General features: G+C 43.5%; 1 protein-coding gene across 1 annotated transcript; it reads right to left on the bottom strand.

Moving 5' to 3' along the window:
- Nucleotides 1-1,375: 1,375 nt before the first annotated feature.
- On the bottom strand, nt 1,376-19,082 carry LOC138193870 (gamma-aminobutyric acid receptor subunit rho-3-like). The gene is made up of 10 exons (XM_069142152.1): nt 18,275-19,082; nt 12,695-12,807; nt 6,231-6,298; nt 5,408-5,631; nt 4,995-5,077; nt 4,584-4,721; nt 4,217-4,369; nt 3,845-3,906; nt 2,753-2,884; nt 1,376-2,212 (listed from the first exon to the last, which is right to left on the bottom strand). The coding sequence occupies exons 1-10, from the start codon at nt 18,409-18,411 to the stop codon at nt 1,910-1,912; spliced, it is 1,413 nt and encodes a 470-aa protein (XP_068998253.1). The 5' UTR covers nt 18,412-19,082; the 3' UTR covers nt 1,376-1,909.
- Nucleotides 19,083-20,207: the final 1,125 nt, after the last annotated feature.

The following is a 20,207-nucleotide window of genomic DNA, read 5'->3' as shown; positions in this document are numbered from 1 at the left end:
AGAAAATGTCTGTTTTATTACTATATGATGATTTTTGGATACCTTCCTCATTAAAGTGCATTTTACTGCTGTAGGGTTATAGTTGGTAAAAAAAAACAACACAGAAAAAACGCTTTTAATTCCCATTAACTTCTAATTAGTTCAACATTTGAGGACACAAACTGACACCAACGTTAACGGCTCCGTTCAAACGACGCGAAGCTCAAATAAAGCGCATTTTTATCTTCCACTTTCAAAACAAGTGAAAACAGGTATTTCATTTTTTTTTTTTTCAACGGACATTTGTGGTAAAACTTCAGTCTGTAAAAACATCCCTGTGGCCAGGTGAGATCGCGTCAGGCCCGTTTGTGAGCGGTTACCGTGCCGGTTCTCCGGTAGAAACTCGCCGTTAAAACACAAACTTCGTAGCCGGCAAACTTCCAGTAAACACACTAAAAATGTAAATGTACAAGTTAGCAGAGCTTCTAATCTTCCGGGTTGTCAGGCATTTCAGTAGGGGGGTAAAAAAATAAAAAATAAAAAAAGCAGCCTGTGGTTGATGGACCACCGAGTTACCGTGAACTTACCCCGGTTAACGTCCACAAACCGAACACTTAACAACGGTGAGGAGGCTAACGGTTACCGCTAGCTCATCTCTACCGGACGCGGTCTTTTGTTTTCCTCGCTAAAAAGCTTTAAAAAAAAATTAAAAAAGCGCTAAAGTCTGACGTGTTTATTTTTGTCTAACTGGGTCTGAACTCACCTGTCACCTGTCCGCTCTGCTGGGCCGAGGTCAGGCCGGATTTCGGGCACTCTTCCGGGCGTGTTTTTTTGGCGACCCCTCTCCTCGGTCGCTACCTTGAAAACCGTCCGCCAACGTTACACTACCAGCTCTACGTAAAACCCTGGTTGCCATGGAAACTCTACGTAAAAACAATAAAAATAATTTAAGCTTAAAAACGTATCTTTTTTTTTTTTTTTTAAACATAACAGCGATTAAAGTATCCCTTTAAAGAAGCAAAATAAATAAAAATAAACAATCACAATTTAATAGCTGATGTTGAGATTTGTATACGGAATTATTAGCTAAAAAAAAACAAAAAAAAAACGTATTTTACTTAATTTTTTTTTACCCCTTGAATAACGGGACACATAAAGGACACCGCACTGTAAAAATACTTAGAAATAAATACTCCAGACGTAACTTGCAGAGTTTTAAGTGACTTTTTTTTGCGGTAAAATTGCAGTATAATTGCAGAAATTGCACGTTTTTGTAATCACAAAATAATTTTTGTTATTTTAGAATAAGCCTTTTATACCTACGTGGAGAGCGGGTCCTCCTCCAAGGAGCCCGCCATGTTCCTACAGTAGCCGAGGAGGGAGGTTGTCATTATGTCATTAATGTTGCTTTAATGAAAAGAAAAATACATGTACAGTAGTTGGTTTGCTCCAATCACATAATTCATCAAAAGAATAAAGGAGGTTTTATTTGAAAAAAAAAAAAAATCCAATTTTCACATGACTTTGACTCTAATTTAGTTTTTCCTCGTGGCTACAGAAATGGAAAAAGGAAGCAACAACAGCAGTCAGAAATAATAGCTCTGAGCTTTAGATCACGGTGAGAAAGAAAAGAGACACACATAGAAATGATCCAAAAACAAAAGAAGAAGTGAGTTGACGTTAAGAGGACCGTCAGGATTTAACCCTGAGACGAATACCTGGAGGATTAACAGAGTTCCTGCTCAGCCCGAAGGTCTCCAGTGTTTTCATCTCAATCTCTCTGGCAAAGAACGTAACAAGTGATGAAGCTCCGGTCATCAACGGTGGATGAACCCCCCCCCACCTCCTCCATCCTCCAACCTGCTCCCCGCCTCGGCACCAGGACTCTGCAGAGGGCTCCAGAGTTGGTGGGGGAAGGTGGCGGGCCGGATCAGGAGTACAGGCTCCAGTAGATGGTGTTGAAGAGCACGTAGGACAGCGGGAAGGCGAGGCGCGAGTACGAGTCGATCATGTAGCTGTTGCTGATCAGCAGGTCCATGTTCTCCCGGACCGAGCGCTGCCGGCGGAGGCGCGTCCCTTCCGTCGGCCGGGTGTCCGGGGTTTGGGTCGGCGTGGCGAGGGGGTCAGAGGTCAAGGTGGGCGCCATCCGAGGGAACGGAGTCAGCTCCATTTCATCGTCGTGGAAACAGCCGTCGTAGGCCATCGCCTGGCTGGCGTTGAAGGTGGACGGGATCTGAAACACAGAAGGAGAACACGCTGCTGTCAATCAAACTGAGCGTTGTTTACGTTCAAGTTTCTCCTCCAACAACACAAAAATCAGTTTATCCACGTTCGTACAACCTCAGGTGACGTGTGGAGGATTTTGGAGACATTTTGATGGCCTTTAAATCTAATAATGATAATACCACTGTACACTACGGACTGACAGTTAACGACAAGCTGAAAACCACAGAAAGGTATTTTAGCAAACGCTGAAACCAGAGAATTTATGAAGGTTTTGCTGGAAAAATGTGACTGAAACAATCAGTTGATTGTCTTTTTCTTTTGATTAAGCAGCTACTTGTGCATTAAAATCAACACTGATGTGAAATTAAAGACTAAACTAATTGAGCTGCAGGCCCTCGGTTTACACTCAGATGTAATGTCTCTGTCCGGCCACCAGAGGGAGACGTTGAGTGAACCATGGGTTCTGTGTGAAGGTGGTGCTTGTCCTCTCCGTGGCGTCTGTGTGCTGCCGTGTGGTGCAATAATCCCTTCTCTCCTCTGCGCTGACCTTCCCTCTCTTCATCTTCCTCATCTCCTCCAGAGTGGTGAAGTAGTTCACCGCCGCGTACTCGATCACGGACAGGAAGACAAACAGGAAGCTGGTCCACAGGTAGATGTCCACCGCCTTCACGTACGACACCTGGACAACATCACGTACACGGACACATGTTTATCTTTCCTTTTCTCTGTTATTTTGATTTTTTTTCTTTGTACAATGAGACATGATCTTATTTTTTTTTATAAATTTAAGTCATGTATAACTGAAAAGAAATTCTAAATATTTTGTTTTTTTGCATTTGTGTGTTAATCCAAAACATCCTCCCACCAATCGTGTGACATCATTTGTGCAGGAGGAGTTATATATATTTATTCAATTCCATTTTTTTATAAGAAATATTTTTCGGGTTCCTATTTGATCAAATGAAGTTTAAATGTTTTAAAATTAATTAATTTAAAATATTTAAAATTTATTTTATGACTTGACATTTGTGAAAACTTTTCCACATATTTTCTCCATGTTATCGTATGTTGCAACACGTGGTTAACATGTGTCATACATACATACCAAGTTTTAAGCTACCTGTTTTGTTTATTTGAGGGATTTTAATGTCATAAAGTTAGTTGGTTTGTTGTCGTTTATCAATCATCATAATGCCTTACATTGTTTTTATTTGCATTTTACAGTGTCCCAACTTTTGTTGTGTATTTTAACTCTGTTCTATTTCATCAATATTTTGTATTGTGTTTAATTTCATGCATTCAATTTCTTTTCTATATTTTTTCAATGTTTCTTTATATCTGTTTTTATGTGGAACACTACACGTAATTTTCATAAAGCACTTTGAGCTGCATTTCTTGTATAAAAGATGCCATACAAATACATGTTATTATTATTATTATTATTATTATTATTATTATTATTATTATTATTATTATTATTATTATTATTATTATCATCATAAAGCAACATTGTCTTGAGCTGCAGAGTCTCATCGCTCTGACCGTAAATGCTCCTCCGCCCGTCTGGTTTAAGACATCAATAATAATAATCAATAAGATCTTCACATCCATCCTGAGACACGCAGACGTGTGAACCGACCTGCGGCATGGAGGAGGACACTCCTGTGATGATGGTGGACATGGTGAGCACGGTGGTCATCCCTGCAGGAGGAAGAGCACAAACATGACCTGTGAAACTTCATGTAGGAGCTCAGTTCATCTAAAATCCCTCAAATAACACATGAAGTTTGGTGCAGACTGGACTTAAAGGATCGATATACACTCAGATACCGTCACACCGGACTTAAGGTTGTGTTTTCTGTTTATTCAGGTTTCAGTGTTTCTATTTCCTGTTTTGTGTAGTTGTCATCGTTCCAGGTGTTTATCTCCCGCCGACCTCCAAACGTCTCCTTCTGATTGGCGTCTGCTCTCGTATTGATTCTGTTTAAGGTGAGTTAAATGTGCGTGTTACCCAGAGACACCCGAGCGGGAACGGCCCTCCTGTCGATCCAGAAGGAGACCCAGGAGAGGACGACCATCAGCATCGTGGGGAAGTAGGTCTGCAGCATGAAGAAGAAGATGTGCCGCCGCAGGATGAAGTTGATGAAGAGACGATTGTACCAACCTGACACCAAGAGACAGAGATGTTCAAACGTGTCTCTTTACAACAACAGGAGTTGATCTGCTCCAAAGTCTTCTGGTTTCGGTCTTTAAAGCCACATTTTAAATCCCGGCTGATGGATGAACTGAAGCATCGTCGTATTAAAACACACTCACACACACACACACACACACACACACACACACACACACACACACACACACACACACACACACACCGGTGCTGCTGTAGAAAGCCAGGCCATTGGAGGCGTGGAAGTGCTCGATGAAGAACTGAGACAAGACGATCTCGTCCGTCCTCAGAGAGTCGTTCCCGTTCTTCCAGTAGAGCATCAGGTCGTTCTCATTGTACGCATCTAGAGAGAGAGACAGAAGGACAGAAGGACAGACAGAAGGACAGAAGGACAGAGACAGAGAGGTTTTCAGTGTCATGCAAAAACAGCGGAATAACCAGAACTGAGAGATGTCGTCTCTGCAGTCAATGTGATGTTTTGAGTTTTGAGTTGTCATGTTTATCGTGTATATTGTGTGTACTGTGTGTACTGTGTGTGTGTACTGTGTGTACTGTGTGTGTGTGTGTGTGTGTGTGTGTGTGTGTGTGTGTGTGTGTGTGTGTGTGTGTGTCTCACAGCTCTCCAGCTCCAGCGAGCAGTTCTGTGTGTCCAGAGGGAAGCTGCTGAAGTCCATCGAGCAGAGCGCTGTCACCGTGACCCTGAAACACACACACACACACACATACACACACACACACACACACACACACACACACACACACACACACAGGAACAGGGTTACTGACTCCCTGTGATTTTTACTTTATTTTACAGAGTGCAAAGTCAGGTTTTGTTTGAAGAAAGTTATTAGAAACTTTTCAGAGTCTCTGTTTTGTTTTTTTATTTGAGCATCACTTTAATATTTTCTTTCCTTTCAAATTATTTATTTATGTTTAAACCTCGGAGCTTTCACCGATAAATAACTTTCTTTAACCAGTCACACCTGCTTTTACGTGATGACTCATGACTTATGGTCGGCGCTGGCGTACCTGACGCTGTAGAGGATGTTCCCGTCGGGGTAGACCCGCAGCATGATGTTCTCCATGGTGGTGTCGTGGATGAAGGAGCGCTTGGAGTGGACGAAGAAGACGTCGGGGACCCAGATCTTCTTCACCAGCCGCGAGTCGAACGTCCTGCTCTGGTTGTTGCGGGACGGGAAGGCCAGCCGCTCGTCCTTCCAGTAGTGACGCAGGTACAGAGTCATGGTGAAGTCCTGCAGGACGCACACACAGCGGAGGAAGTGTGTTCGTGGAGTTTTATCTTTGTGTATAATCATCACTGTTTCTTTGTTTTCCTGCTGTTGATTGTTTTTCAAAGATATCTCAGTTTGTTTTATTTTATCACTATTGATAACATATTGTTTCCAGGAAAATATTAAGACGGAAAAAAACAAAAAACATCTTTAAATTCTGTTGATGTTGGAAAATGAATTTGAACAGTCTGTTTTGTGGAGTCTGAACTGGGGGGGGGGGGGGGGGGGGGGCGACCACACGAAGCGGACTTCCATCGTTCCCTGTTCAGGCTGCCATGGCAACGCCCTCCTCTCCACCATCTATCTCTTTCTGGCTGGAGGAACTTCAGAGAAAAGAGGCGAGCCGAATTCAAAGCAGGCCACTCGAGAGGTCACAAACCAGGCGGCGCTGAACCGACAGGAAGGGACATCGATGCATTAAAGACATCTCTGAAAGGGTTTTTATCCCTCAAACAGGAGGCTCTGCCGGATTTCAGCGAGAGTACAGATCAGCCTCTCTGACATGTTTACCAGAAAACCTCTGGATGGTTATCAGTCGTGGGACCTGGACGTGAACTCACCATGTTGACCTCCGAGATGCTGTCGATGCTCTCCACCTGCACGTCGATGCCCACCGGGATGGCTGAACCTGAAACGCCGACAGGGAACGTCATTAGTTCTGAAGTCAACAGTTCAAACCGATAAATTATTGTCATTGCAGAGCTGCAAACATTCAACCCTTTCTTTGTGTTTCAGGTCGTGAACTTGCCTGACAGACAGCGTATAGTTCACCAAACAATCAGTGAAGAATTACTGTGTATGGTTCGACAATATTTACACACCACGCCGACAATGACTACGCAAAATACAAAGGCTGAAAACTATTTATTTATCTATTAATTATTGGCGGCATTAAAACCAGATTCTGCAGTGGAAATCACTGCATGGCTTCAGGAACTCTTCTGAAAAAAACTGTCTGTAAATACAGTTCATCGAAAACTGTCCTGTGGTCTGACAAATCAAAATGATTATGGACGCTACATCCTGTGGTGTAAAGAGGAGAGGGACCATCCAGCATGTTATTAGGGCACAGTGCAACACAACGGTGAATGTGCACCTATCCCAACTGTTTTGAGACGTGTTGCTGGCATCAAATGTAAAATGAGCATATAGCTTTCATAAAATAATAACATTTTCAGTTTCAACATTTGATATGTTGTCTTTGGTAAAAAAAAACTAAAATTAAATGTGGGGTTACATTTGCAAATCATCGCATTCTGTCTTTATTTACATATTTACAAAGAAAATAGTCGCTACAAGAAAAAAAGATAAGAAGATAAATCCACAGTCAGTTTTAAAGTCCCAGAACAACACGGCGTCGAGCCGGCGGATTTGAGCCTGTTATTATTTTGAGGTGTCTTTAAATTGAAGCCATCACAATAATGTCTCCAACTAAAATATTTCAAGATGTGCGTCCCCGGGAATAATTACTATGGATCTAAAATAAACAGTTTTAAAAAAAAGAAAAAACGTGGTGTCTTGGCTTCAACTCGTCCCCATTAAAAGATAAGTGGAGCCACGAGGGGTAAAAAGTACAACTACAGCATGTTGAAATAAAACAACATTTTCACCTCATATAATGTTTTTATTAAAGCAAAATAAATTCAATAGAAGTGGCTGCTCAAATCATCCCACAAACTCGTATCTTCAAGCAGAATACAGTGAAGCCTCAGATTTTTCAAAAATTCACTTTAAACTGAAAATAAACCCATAAAAAAAAAAAAAACAGGTTTTCAAACTTAAATGTGCCGACCACATTTTAAAGGGGGAGTAAAATGAATGACTCTTTAAAAATGTGTGGGCACTTAACCGATTTGTCAATATTTGCCAAGAAACAAGGAGTGGGTGAACTTCCCCACAGACTGAGAGGCCTTTTCTTCTCCAACACGAGTCTAACTTTGGAAATATTTATCAACATTTGGAAAAAAAAAACTGGTGCAAATCAAATTAAACTGATTACATCAGAGTCACTTTCAGTCACTTCTATTCTCAGAGCATCCTTTGTTTCCGAGCTGAAAAACTCACTGTGGCTTGCAACATCCTCGTCTTCATCGCCCCCCCCCCTCCCCTTCCTCTATCCGCCTCATTAGCAGATTAAGCTTGTTTGACCACTAAACCCGAACAACCTGATTTGTTCACACAAACACAGCAGAAAATAGTCAAGCGGCACAAATCCCTCAATCAGTGGCACTCGCTCTTTGTTTGCTCTGCAATCACGACCTGACAAACTCCAGGAAGGAGCTTTTCCACCACGCTCGTCTGCCCGGTAACCGACATTTGTCATGTTCAGTGGTCTTGTTCTTCTCCGTGAATCTACGCTGCTAATTTTAGGATTCATCCTCCGCTGCAGCCTGCGCGCACACACACACACACACACGCACACACACACACACACACACACACACACGCACACACACACACACACACACACACACACACACACTCGCTCCATTTCTGCTGCGACCACAAGCATCAACAGTGATTTCCCTTCAGTTTCCAACGTTTCTGTTTCTTTGGAGGTTGTGTTGCAAGTTTAAGAGCAAGTGAACAGGAAGAAAACCCACCGGCTTGACCTTTGACCTTTGACCTTCACTCCGAGAGCCCGTTTTGGTCGTCGGCATTTAAACTGGTCTAAATTCAAAAGCACGTCGCAAAGTCAAAGTGGCGTCTGGATGTCAGTCGATCTGGAGTGGAGACGTAGACGTAGCCTCGAGAGCGGTTGTTCCATGTGTCTCCGGCCGTCGCCATGGCGGCGGCGCGGTACTTCCAGCTGACCCCCCCCAAAAAAGGGCAAAAAAAGGTTTGTGTGGGCGGAGCCAAATAAAGCTAAAACCTGCAGGCAGATCTATAAAAATTCGTACAGTTGTTGGTAGCTTCAGCAACCAAATACGTTTTTAGAAGCAGGCAGTTTATTTCTGCTGTAAAGTTTAAAACGGAGGTTTTACAAGGACTGATTGACTTTTGGAGCCTCAAGTGGCCGCTCGAGGAACTGCAGTTTTCAGACCCTGGTGTTGAGGAGAACCAAAGACTTGTTCACTAATCAGCTTTCAGGCCGAGTTGTGTTTTGTAGCTTTGGTTCCATTTCGCAGCATGTTGGTAGAGATGAGAGTGGGTGAAGACTTTTTGAAAAAGTGACCTCAGTGAACTGAAAACACCTTTTCTTTCTATTTATATTCTATTTCTATTTGACCTCCAAATCGCCAAACCATGTCTGCTGGTTTGGGTTTTGCTGGTGACCTCCGTCTGGACGTGGTTTACCGAGTTACATTCCTCTTTTCACTCTCGAGGACAGCAAATAGGAAAAAAAACTAAAAAAGTCAGAGGTGTGTTTTTTTTTTTTTTTTAAGAGTGTTACTTTAGCTTGAATGTTAGCAGGCCGGCAGCTCAATAAACACTTTACTTAATGAAGTTCATCTGACAGCCAGGAACCATAAAGCTCCCGCTGCAGCGACGGGTGAAAAACCACCAGCGGCGCAGAGTCAACATTTAGCGTCGCCCCGACAACGTGGACAAGGTGGGAAAAACCTGAAACAGAAGGTCAGCCTCCGTCTCCTCTCCACTGCTTTCCTTTTCTCACGTCACACCGGTCAGACGATGTTTCAGGCATGAGGCGAGTTTTTTTTTTTTTTATAGAGACACGTGCAGAAGGAGGCCGAGTTTAGACGCAGGAGCTTCGACGTCAACACACATCTGAGACGCCGGAGGACCGACGGGACGATGCTGCAGACTCGGGGCGGTTTTTCTGCTCAGAGGAGAATTTTTCTAAAACAAAAAGCACAAAGATTTGCAGGAGTTTGGATTCTCGTGAATGAGTTGCATTTCCAGTGAAAGTACTTTCGCTGTGAGACACAGCGTCATATAAATCACCAGAGAAGAGGAACTATTCTGCAGCACAAGTTCAATGACGGCATTTTGATCCTCCTTCTCTTTTTTTCTCATCAGCTGAACCTTGGGAGGAGTTTTACTGCTGCAGGAGTCTCTCATTTATAAATTAGCTTCCTGAGTGTTCCTGCTCAGCCTGTTTCACCAAAAACAGAAACTCTGTGAGCAGCCTGAGGGCGTCACATCTCCTGTGTGGTGTTAATGTCGTGAGGGGGGCGTGTTTTGTGACGGACAGCAGCGAGCTAACACGGCTGCTAATGATTCTCTCTTTTTAGAAGTTGGCTGGATTTCTGAGTTTCACAGATTTTGAGTCACAGAGCTGCTGTGATTTTTTTTTTTTTTTTTTTACCCAACTAAACATAAAAAATGTCGCCCGGCGCTGCTTTGAAGTCGAAACCGCTTCTGTCCCCGAAACGTTTTGAGCGCTCTGCGGTTCAGAACGAGTCGTTTTAATCCCCGAAACAAAAACCGCTGCACATGGATCAATTCACGCAATCATAAGCAGCGTTATGCAGCTTTGAGGTGGCGGGATGTTTGTGTGGAGCCTCCATCAGCGCTGCACGTCACGGTTTGACTCTCCGCCCGCTCGGCAGCCACAGGAGGGGGGGGGGGGGGGGGGGGGATTAAGAGGTGATTCTCTGGGCGGCTTTCGGACAAAATGAACGTCAGACTACAGAATCCATACGGACGAGGAGGCAGCCACGACGTTCGCTGCTTTATTTATAAAACCTCCGAAGAGGCCGCCGGTGGTTTTTCTTGGTATTTCCATCACAGACGACCTTTCTGAAACCTCACAGTCTCAGGCAGGATGTAGTTTGGGTCTCCGAATCACCGTCCACATCTCAGACCTCGGCCGCCGCGTGAGGAGGATTCAGTCAGAGGAAAAACAGAAATAATAACGGCACAGGTCCAACCGGAGACGGCCGAGCACGACGGCAGACTGGAAGAATGATTATCGGATGAGCAAAACCAAATCAGAGCAGCAAATATCAGATGTTTGAATATTGAAAAAGTGTTCGTGTGAAGCGGCGACGCGCCGCGACGTCACCCGTCGGCTTGTAAACTGACGTCCTGAAGCCTCCGGTTCAGATTTTCAGCCGCCGCCATCTTGTTATTTTGGACGAGCCGACACAAACTACGCCGGTCACCTGAAACTTCAGACCAAGTGAGGTCACAGCGGCTCAAATAAACCCGCGTTTTATGCCGGCTGCCAGCAGAAGTAAATCAAACATTTGGTATGACGGCGTCTCAAAGTGTCCCGATGGGAACTTTGAGAGTTTGATGGGCTTCATTTAAGTTTAAAGGTTGACCTGGATATAGAAACATGGCGAGAAAATGTCCCACCGAGTATTTCTGGACTCTGGGGGAGCGTCTGAGGATGGGATCTCACACACACACACACACACACACACACACACACACACACACACACACACACACACACACACACACACACATAAACACACAGCAGCTATAGGTTTATCTGAGAGGGAGAAGAAATGCTGAGATTTCCCTCCATGTAAAATTATAGTGGGTGGAAATGCCGCAGGGCCGCGGGGCAGACAGTCCTGCTTGTGTTGTCCCCACCCTGAAGGTCAAGCGGGACCACAGAGACGCCCACCGACCACCGAGGCCGAGATACGGTGGCAGCGAGAGCGTGGACCAAAAAGTCACGGGAAAGAAAAAAGGACTTCATTTCAAGGTTTACAGGTCGAAGAAAAAAAAAAAAAAAAAGGGAAATAAACCTTTGAAAGTGAAGAGGAGCGTCTGATACGATCAGATCGCTGGAAGAATGAAAGGAAGAGACTGTCAGCACCAGAAAAACGACAGCATTGTCTGTTCGAACACTTAAAACGACCCCCGTGTTTACATTTTCATGCCGCGCGGCTTCTTGCGGTCGTGAAAATAATGACGATAAACAGCGTGTTTAAAAGCCTCAAGGACGGGGTGGAGATCAAAGCTCCGATCCTGGATCCTGAAAACTGTCAGCGGCGGTTTGGTTCAGACGGTAAAATGTGCAGCGTCTTCATTTATTCAACGCAGGTGGCTTCAGACTAAAAAAAAAAATTAAAAATAAAACTTTTCCAAAAGTGCTGTGTGAATAACTTTAAAGTTTTCTTCTGTTTCAAGGCTCAGAAACATCCGGACACCTTTCATCCTAATTTAACCCTTTAAATGTCGGTCTTTTAGTTTAATGGTCATTTATCCCGGAGAATGTAAACGGCGAAGACGATTAAAAACGTTCCAAGTTTCATTACTTCGCACATTCCTGGCTGGATTTCCACCAGATACTGAGAAATGATCATTCCTCAAACTGTGGCTGAAACATCTCACCAAAACAAACCGCTTAAAGTCAATAAAACGCTCAACACTGATTGGACGAGGCGGAATTCCCCTTTAATTGGGACACAGCGATGCTCATAAAGCGTTTCTAAGAGGTTCAGGTCGTTCGTAACGTTTTAATCCACGAGGCCCATGAAGGAAACGTTTGGCCTTTTTGTGTGAATGTTTTGTTGTGTGTCCGATCGTGATGATCTTCATTTCAGACGTCGGTTTTGTTTCCCACCCGTCCATCTGCTGCAGACCTGGAATATAATCCAGATTAATGCACACGAACCCCCCCCCCCGACTCACACAACACACACCCACACACACTGGGGCACTCATTATATTGCAAAAAAGACACACAATCACATCTGGGTGAGCACACAGAGTCCTGTTGTTCTTCAGATACATTAATATGTGCTCACACACACACACACACACACACACACACACACACACACACACACACACACACACACACACACTCCTGCTGCCACTCGTCGGTGTAATCTGGGTCAGTGCTGGTGATTTTGGATTTGACACATCCGTTGTCTGGGTGACCCAGTGCCCATCATCACATCATCAAACCACCGCGTACGCATCATCAGCAGGAGACGAGGAGCGATTTTGTCTGTGAGGCGACGTGTGAGTGAGTGGATTAAAATCATCGGGTGGGCAGAGACGAAATGAGGAGTGCCTTTGTCTGTTTGACGATGAGTGTGTGTGTGTGTGTGTGTGTGTGTGTGTGTGTGTGTGTGTGTGTGTGTGTGTGTCTGACCTCCGAAGCCCGGCCTCATGGCGAAGTCGTGCTCCTCGATCCTCAGCAGTTGTTCACTTTTTATGAGCAGTGTTTTGGTGCTGTCCTGCTTCTTCAGTTTGTGGTCGATACGCCTGCAGGGACGACACACACACACACACACACACACACACACACACACACACACACACACACACACACACATTGTGGTGACTGATTGGTTATATTAAGGCTGTAATTGCAGGTTTTGATTAGTGAAAACACAATCTGTGCCCCCCCCCATCCCCCCGCTCTCATCCTGCTGAAACCATAACCTTAATCAAAGGCGCGGCTCCATGAGCAAACATCACATGCACGCGTCCACACGAAGCATTTTATTACTCCGCTGAACAAACCTGTGCTGCAGGACCGACGAACTGCTGCTGGGAGTCCGACGCTCAAACAACATCTAATGAGACTTGTATGTTTACCAGGAGTCACATGATATTATGTAACAGCTTTACTGGGAAACACATGACAACATGTGCACATTTAAAGTTGTGATTCTGATTCCTGGAAAACAAGAAAGTTTATCATCAACTGAAAACACAAACTACCACAAACAGACAAACTACCACAAAGAAACACAAACTACCACAAAGAGAAACAAACTACCACAAAGAGACACAAACTACCACAAAGAGAAACAAACTACCACAGAGATACACAAACTACCACAAAAAGACAAACTACCACAAAGAGACACAAACTACCACAAAAAGACAAACTACCACAAAGAGACACAAACTATAACAAAGAGACAAACTACCACAAAGACACAAACTACCACAAAGAGAGACAAACTACCACAAACAGAAACAAACTACCACAGAGATACACAAACTACCACAAAAAGACAAACTACCACAAAGAGACACAAACTACAACAAAGAGAGACAAACTACCACAAAGAGACACAAACTACCACAAAGAGAAACAAACTACCACAGAGATACACAAACTACCACAAAAAGACAAACTACCACAAAGAGACACAAACTACCACAAAAAGACAAACTACCACAAAGAGACACAAACTATAACAAAGAGACAAACTACCACAAAGACACAAACTACCACAAAGAGAGACAAACTACCACAAAAAGACAAACTACCACAAAGAGACACAAACTACAACAAAGAGAGACAAACTACCACAAAGAGACACAAACTACCACAAAGAGAAACAAACTACCACAGAGATACACAAACTACCACAAAAAGACAAACTACCACAAAGAGACACAAACTACCACAAAAAGACAAACTACCACAAAGAGACACAAACTATAACAAAGAGACAAACTACCACAAAGACACAAACTACCACAAAGAGAGACAAACTACCACAAACAGACAAACTACCACAAAGAAACACAAACTACCACAAAGAAACAAACTACCACAAAGAGAAACAAACTACCACAGAGATACACAAACTACCACAAAGAGACACAAACTACCACAAAAAGACAAACTACCACAAAGAGACACAAACTACAACAAAGAGAGACAAACTACCACAAGGAGACAAACTACCACAAAGACACACAAACTACCACAAAGACACAAACTACCACAAAGAGAAACAAACTACCACAGAGAGACACAAACTACCACAAAGAGACACAAACTACCACAAAAAGACAAACTACCACAAAGAGACACAAACTATAACAAAGAGACAAACTACCACAAAGAAACACAAACTACCATAAAGACACACAAACTACCACAAAGAGACACAAACTACCACAAAGAGACACAAACTACCACAAAGACACACAAAGTGACCAAGAAGAGACTCAAATTGGCTCCAATGAGACATAAAGTAACTTGTATCATGGATTCGGGTTTATTGAGAGATTTTGGACTTTAAATGAAATCGCTGAATTTTTATCCTGTGATTCACCTTCCTGGTTATTTTTCCGCTTCGTTCAGCCACAACCTGTGACCTTCATCAGAGGTTGTCATGGAGATAATATTACATGAGCTCAGTATATCATTTCAGTCACGTAATAATAAGCGGTTGTGTATCAGGGGAAATTTAAACCACTGGATTACGTAGAGGACGCAAATGGAGCAAATTCCCCTGATGAAGAAAAACCAGGACACGTGGTTGAAATGTCCGGAAAAAACTAAGATAAGACGTTCTTCCTCAGGTGAAGAGTAAACCGTCCGGAGCAGAAACTACGTCATCAGTGTTTGAGTGGTTTTGTGTGTTTAGTCCTCAGACAACAACAACAACAACAACAATCAAACAAACACAACGTGCAGTTACACAAACTATAAACTACCGTATGACTGACATTCAACCAGGGAAAGCCAGCATGCAGGGGGTGTACTTATGACATCATGGCTGCCCCTCAGCTGCAGTGTGTGTGTGTGTGTGTGTGTGTGTGTGTGTGTGTGTGTGTGTGTTTAGAAGGAGGTAATCTCAAAAACACGCAATCACACAGGTGAACACGGCGTGGTCGAAGACATAAAAGGCTGTTTGAGATTTTCTCTGCCGACGGATGAAAAGCCTCTTTGAAAGTGACACACACACACACACACACACACACACACACACACACAAGAACACACACACACACAAATTTCTCACTCTATTATCGTGAGGTCAAAAAATAAATTGAGCCAAATCCCAATTCCCGTAATCCCTTAAATTAACCTTGAATCACGCACACGCCACAATCCCCCCAAACAAACCACATTTAACACTAATCTCAAGCTGAAGCTAATTTCATGGACAGAAATCAGCAGCAGACGGGAAGTCGGACCACTTTTAATTCAGTGTTTCAGATCAGAAATTAAAATCCATTCACTTTGGAAATTAAAAATCTAAAATCGTTTTTGTTCTGGAGGCCGGTGGTGAAAAAATACTTCAGAACAAATCTGAGGTATTTTTCATTTTATGACATTTAATATTTTACACCACTGAAGCAAATACTTCAGCTACTGGTCACTTTACAAATTAAGATTGTTGCAGATAAAACACATAAATTTACTATAAAATAAACGAGCCAACAGTACAGACACATAAAGCTGAGTAAAATTCCCTGAATGACAATTCTCATTATTTTCAGATTTTAGTTGATGAATCAAGAAAATAATAAGCAGATGAATTCATAATGAAATTCTGATATAAAAACAGTTGATAAATGAATTCTACCTCAACAGCTGTAAAATGTAAAAAGTGTCAAATGCTGTTTGCGCAGTAGTTTATGATTTAAATTGATCAGATATAATATATAATAAAGTATTTTCACTTTTAATACTTTAAGAGCAGTTTCCTGATTACACTCTTTATTTTTACGATATAATTTTTTTAAATATTTAATACTTCCACGAGTTAATTTTCAATCACTGCTGGAGACGTTTGGTCCTCATAAAGATAGAAGACATGAGCAGGTAAACACACACACACACACACACACACACACACACACACACACACACACACACACACACACACACACAAGCCTAATTTAAGCATTTTAAGGGAAGCACTTTCAGTAAAACTGGTTCATTTAGTTTAATTGAACCATCTGATATAAATTAAACTGATTAAAGTTGAAAATAATATTTTATCACCTTTTCAAGCACCGTCTCACAAATAATGGACGTTAAAGACACAAAACATCACAAAAACATTCACAAAGTGCTGATGAGGCGAGTTTCCCTCAATCAGAAGTAACATTTTATCATACAGGGTTCGGTGAGTCCAGTTTTTAAACAGTTTGGAGGCCAAAACAGAAATAACGTTAATTATTGAAGTTAATTTGACTGGTTTTGAAGCAGATGTTGATTAAATCTCCATTTAAAAACAGTCTTCCTTCATTGTTTACCGACTACCTCACGTTTCCATATGTTTTGAAGTGTTTGCATGTTGCCCCAGTTCTGCCTGACCTGCTGTTCTCCGACTAAACGATCTCTGAGTGACGCCGGCTGACGATTAATTAGAATTAATGACTTGGAAACGTCCCAGCGGGCCTTTTTAACAGAGGACGTTTCGACACGTCGGCTCGGTTCACGGCAGGACGAGAGAGAAACCGGCGTATCGCTCCTTTAAAAGAGCCACGCTGAGCCATTTCTGTGCTGCTCTACTTTTCATCGTTGATTCCCAGAGATCGCCTGTCAATCAAACCCCGCAGGGCTGGGTCGGGACGTTACACGTGTTGATCAGAGGTTTTATTGTTTCTCAGGGTTGCGACACACACGTCAGCTGGCGCCTGCTGCGACTAACGAAGAGGATTAAATTAAGACTTCTGACTCGTGTGTTTAATCAAATATGGATCCAGTAATATTATCACAACTTCTTAACCGGTCTGGAGTTCACACGGTCAGACAGCTGTAATCCCATTACATACTTTGTGAGGGTTTTTAAAATGTTTTAGTTTTGTTTTTTTAAAATGTCTTTTCTTAAAAATCAAGTTCAATCATGTTGTGATGAAAGCAGGCCAAGTTTTCAGTGGACGTGCGTGCTGCAGAGTCACATTGTGATCGGCCCTGGTGCACAAATTTGCCTTCGGCTCCTCCACTTTGCATTTCCCAGCATGCTCTTTTCCTTTGTAACTTTTGAGAATAAAAACATGCCCCCCCCCCCCCCCCACCCCAGTGGGAGATCTCTTTTACTTTAAACTAGAATAGGTCAAAACCACAAAAACAAGTTCCTCCTCTTTGACTGAAAATAAAACTTGCGTTAAAGTGAAAATAATCCAACCGCCGGGGGAAATCCACCACAGCACTTCTCAACACCTTCATGTATTCTAAAAGCAACACACTTGTAGAACTGAGATTTCCTTCTCACCTTCAGGGAAACAGGGAAGTGAAAGTCATCGAACCGAAGGGAACCTCTTCATGTAAAGTGTTCGTTAAATCAGAGCTTCCAGACAGACACCGACATCAGCCAACGCTGAACTACATAAAGCTTCCTGCCCCGGATTTTTACCCGGAATAAACTCAGTCATTTTTTTAATAATTTTGGTGCTTTAATGTCGAAAGGAATTAAAAGAAAGCTCCCATCAGCCATTCAGTGTTAATTAGCAAATGCTAGCTGGCCACACATTAGCCATATCTACTTTATGAGGTAATTATGTCAGTAGATGAGCTGCAGAAATAAAATGATATACAAATATTAGGTTTGACAGATAAACAGCTGGAGGAGATAATTCTCCGGTCGGTGCCTTTAAATGGTTGCAGATGATGTGACTGAAAGAAAACCAGTCAAACCTCAAAAAGTCAAAAGATGGAAATATCTCATTTCTGTTTCAGTATAATTCTCTCCAGAAAGATCTGAAGATTTTCACCTGAGCCAAATAAAAACTTTAAATTGTTTAAAATATTTTCCATTTCCGCTGAATGTACAAATATAAAACACGTGGATTGAAGTGCATTCAATGTTTTGTTGCTAAAAATGGTCATAATGAGGAAATAATGTACAAAGTGACGCAAAGTGTGTGTGTGTGCGTTTGTTTGTGTGTGTGTGTGTGTGTGTGTGTGTGTGTGTGTGTGTGTGTGTGTGTGTGTGCGTTTGTGTGTGTGTGTGTGCGTTCGTCTCACCCTCCAAACTTGAACTTGCTGTTCTCCCCGAGGAAGACCTCCTTGTGCTTCCTCCGGTTTGAGCTGCGAGCGCCGGTCACCATGGCGACCAAGCTGGCCGCGGCCAGAGCCAAGCAAGTCAGCAGGTCCACCTTCATGTTTCACAGGTTTCCCCGCCAGAAGCGACACACCGGCAGCATGCCGGCCGCTCTCCCCCCGCCCCCCGCTGCTGCTCCACCTCCAGGTCTCCGGCGTGGAACCCGTCCGGAAACCGACCGGCCGACTATCGCTGGCGGTTCTGGTCGAACATCCCACGGCGGCCGGGCGTTTCCTGAACCAGAGAGCTGCGGGACGTCGGCGGGACCTCAGAAGGATTCAGGAACATGAGGGAGGTTTTCTCTCACATGCATGAACCTCTGCAGCAGCACGTGGTCGCGCAGCTCCTCAGTCTGCAGCTCAGCATCCTGGCGTCGCCGACGACGACGGTGGTCTCCGGGAACCTGCTGCCCTCCGTCCACTCGGTCCATTCACGTCTCCTCTCCGCCGCGCCGTCTGCTTCATCTGCGACTGTGTGGATCTCTCTTCCTCTGATTAAAATCGATATGAATCTATTCCTCGCGGCGATAGAGGAATGACACTAATTCCACCCTAATCCTCTTATCTACATCCACAGCAATCTTTCACTAACCTACAAACAGACACACACACACACACACACACACACACACACACACACACACACACACACAAACAGACACACACACACACACACACACACACACACACACACACACACACAGACACACACACACACAGACACACACACACACACACACACACACACACAAACACCAGTAATCAGGATTTTCTCAGTGCAACAATGAAAAAACAGGCACCTGGTGTGATTATGGGAGGTGAGCGCACACCTGCACTGCCTGTGTGTGTGTGTGTGTGTGTGTGTGTGTGTGTGTGTGTTTGTGTGTGTGTGTGTGTGTGTGTGTGATGGAGGTCTTTGCGATAGAAAATGAATCGCGACAAAAAGGGTCGCCAAACCGTCCGAGGTTTAATCCGAGCGCCTTCCTCATTTTACACCTCTGGAAGATGTAATCTGGAACACGCACACACAAACACACATGAAGGGTTTTAGGTGTTCGTTTACGGAAAACTGGGAAGTTTTGGGATTCTCAGGAGGAGCTGGAAAAATGATGCTGGGGGGAGGGGGTGGATGGATGGATGGATGATGGATGGATGGATGGATGATGGATGGATGATGGATGGATGGATGGATGGATGGATGATGGATTGATGGATGGATGATGGATGGATGACGGATGGATGATGGATTGATGATGGATGGATTGATGGATGGATGGATAATGGATGGATGATGGATGGATGGATGGATGATGGATGGATGATGGATGGATGGATGGATGATGGATGGATGGATGATGGATGGATGGATGATGGATGAATGGATGATGGATGGATGATGGATGGATGGATGGATGGATGATGGATGGATGGATGGATGATGGACGGATGGATGATGGATGGATGGATGGATGGATGATGGATGGATGATGGATGGATGGATGGATGGATGATGGATGGATGGATGGATGGATGATGGATGGATGGATGGATGGATGATGGATGGATGGATGATGGATGGATGATGGATGGATGGATGGATGGATGGATGATGGATTGATGGATGGATGATGGATGGATGACGGATGGATGATGGATTGATGATGGATGGATTGATGGATGGATGGATGGATAATGGATGGATGATGGATGGATGGATGGATGATGGATGGATGATGGATGGATGGATGGATGATGGATGGATGGATGATGGATGAATGGATGATGGATGGATGGATGGATGGATGATGGATGGATGGATGGATGGATGATGGACGGATGGATGATGGATGGATGGATG

Source organism: Embiotoca jacksoni, unplaced genomic scaffold (assembly GCF_022577435.1).
Source record: "Embiotoca jacksoni isolate LCO1_2020_lvr unplaced genomic scaffold, fEmbJac1.0.p SCAF_98, whole genome shotgun sequence".
Lineage (NCBI taxonomy): Eukaryota > Metazoa > Chordata > Actinopteri > Embiotocidae > Embiotoca > Embiotoca jacksoni.
This window is presented reverse-complemented; position numbering and strand designations above follow the sequence as displayed.